A 2,500-nucleotide genomic window follows, 5' to 3' on the forward strand; every position below is an offset into this window, starting at 1 on the left:
ATTTCTGCAAATCAAGGAAAAGGATACATAGGTAAGAGTAGGTAGGACTAGTAATCAACTCCTTGGTAACTAAACTCTTGGGGAGCCATTAATATGTAAGACAACAAGCAAATTAAAATCCCAGTGGGCATAGCATGTATTTTTGCCATCCCAGAATCATTGGATTAATCTTGTCTCATTAAACTGCAATTTCTGCCTGACATTTTGCCTAAAACATTGTTTACTATAATAAGACAGAAAGAAGAGAAAAGTTGAGGAGTAGAAAAGACGTAAAGAAATTTGGAAAATTTTATAGAAATAATACGAGAAAACTTTTCTGTGAGTAGAATAATGATGGGTAATGATACTACAGTACCTTTCCGTGTGGTGGGCAAGTGAAGGCATATTTTATCAATTCCAATGCTGTTGGATGTTCTCTCAGTTGATGTTGGCTGCGCAGAACTGACTGACAGCAATCACAGAAGGATACCAGTTTCCTTGAATAAGTTGTTCCTACTTCTTCACTATCTGACAGCTTTTTCTCTGATTCGCGATCCCAGCCTTGCATATTTTCTTCAATGATTGTTGACCCTGAGAGTTTTTTTTTTAAGATGTATAAATTCTTTAACTTATCAACAAAACAATAAAACCTGAACTTAAATGATGACACAAAACAAAATGTATAAAATGGCACCTTAACGTGTATGCCCATACTATTATATAAAGAATAATGGTTATACATGTCTACTACAGTTCATGAAATGATAAACATCCACTATACACATCTCTATATATTCGAAGTGTTCTAAACAGATAATCCACAACAGAATCTAACCAATAGGCAGTGTTCCTGCTTCACTGTAGGTGCCCCGTCGGCTTTCAGAAGCAGAATAAGGGTAAGCCTCCATAGTTGAACCATCTGTGCTGGCTCCTCTGCTATGGCACAAATCACGACCTGAAAGAATGCATTTCTCTCACTGACTCTAATGTGTAACATTAGCAGAAAGTTAAATTGCAAGCAACAGTTGGTAAACATAATAAAAATGTACTTCCACTTTAAGAGTAATGAAACTCAAGAAGCAAAAACTACCTGACATACGGCAAACTGATGGCTCACAAGAAGAAACTTGGCTAGCACCGCGACTATGGCCCACACGTGAACCATAATTAGTGGATGTGGCACATTCTCCATCACCATAACTGTCTCCTACTTCATTGTTGGTATCACAGTATTCTCCTGTCATAGAAGGAAAATAAAGTGAATTTGTAAGGTATTTATCAAAAATTCACCTATGCAAATAGATTACAGCAGGAATACAAAATAGATCATGAATATTTATAATACATCCTTTTCCAAATCTTGAATGCAATATTAAAATCATATATGTCAGAAAAGAAATGCATGCTACATCTGCTTACAAGACCAACAAATAAACAAATGTGCTATCAATTTACTACATTCTTTTATGAAAATTCTTGCTAAATAATACATATAACAAATCAAAGATAATGAAGCAAGCACAGACCCATACTTTCTGGGGTATCGTTGTATGTACAGTTGTCGATGGCGGCATCGTGTGTGACGGATGATGAGGGGATATCAGGCACTTGTGGCTCAGGCTTATAGGACGGTGGGGCTTCAGTTGGAGACCCAGCTGGTGTGTTGATTTTGAGAGACAAGTTCATAGCATTTAGTAATATCAGAAAAGCTTATTGTAAGTTTAATGTGGTTCCTGTTTTGGTTTGGCATCAATGGTGATTTAAATTATTGATACTTTCCAAATGTAGAGCTTATTCTGAATTATATAATAAAGACCTTAAACAATCTTTTCAACAAACTTCTGCAGTATGTACTGTAACACTGATGTCATAATTTCTTAAAGGCAAGACTTCCAATTAATCATTTCATATAGTAATATAGTAAACTGCACAAAAAGAAATTATCAAATATTGAATAGAAATTGGAAATTAGCAAAATGGTGAGCAATATCAAATGGAAATAGATTGCAACATGAATTAATCCCAGAAGGAATTTAATATCAAACACCCACAACCAATAATAGCCAAAAAGTTTAAATGTTTACAACACATCACATAAGCAGTCATGTAAACAGCACCTTAATCAAACCAAATGAAATCTTAAATCAGATTACTCATTAAGTAATAATCTTCTCAATACAAAATGTGAATAATATGCATTAGAATCAAAGGATTAATCCCAACCAAAAATAAGATAAACACACACAGTCTGACATTTGCCAAAAGCCAAGGCTAGCTCCACCCACATGTAGGTTAGCTTAATCATTTAAATTCTCACTAGCACCGATAAACTCATTATGTGAAAAATATAAGGATATGTGAGACTTATTCTTACGTAACAATTTGCCACAAATCTTCCTTACAAGCCAAAACACCGCAATTTTCAAGAATCTCACATGTGTCCTCCCTTCGAAAGACCAACACAAACACTCCACCCGTCGCTTACATCCTGGTGCAGACTTCGCCTCACATGGTGGTATTT

At 35.2% G+C, this 2,500-nt stretch overlaps 1 protein-coding gene across 4 annotated transcripts in view; it reads right to left on the reverse strand.

The window, feature by feature from the left end:
* LOC113800566 (sodium/hydrogen exchanger 9B2) overlaps positions 1–2,500 on the reverse strand; it is a 29,802-nt gene that overhangs the window by 24,337 nt on the left and 2,965 nt on the right. For 3 of the 4 annotated variants that reach the window (XR_003474970.2, XM_027351370.2, XM_027351363.2), the window contains exons 3-6: positions 1,512–1,634; positions 1,070–1,216; positions 815–934; positions 356–570 (exon numbers count right to left, since the gene is read on the reverse strand). Coding sequence is in view for 3 of the 4 variants with exons in the window: in XM_027351370.2 (XP_027207171.1) it covers positions 356–570; positions 815–934; positions 1,070–1,216; positions 1,512–1,634 (605 nt within the window). In the remaining variant the exon portion in view is untranslated. The remainder of the gene's footprint in view (positions 1–355; positions 571–814; positions 935–1,069; positions 1,217–1,511; positions 1,635–2,500) is intronic. The other variant, XM_027351376.2, reaches the window with a different exon arrangement.

This window comes from Penaeus vannamei, chromosome 32 (genome assembly GCF_042767895.1).
Source record: "Penaeus vannamei isolate JL-2024 chromosome 32, ASM4276789v1, whole genome shotgun sequence".
NCBI lineage: Eukaryota > Metazoa > Arthropoda > Malacostraca > Decapoda > Penaeidae > Penaeus > Penaeus vannamei.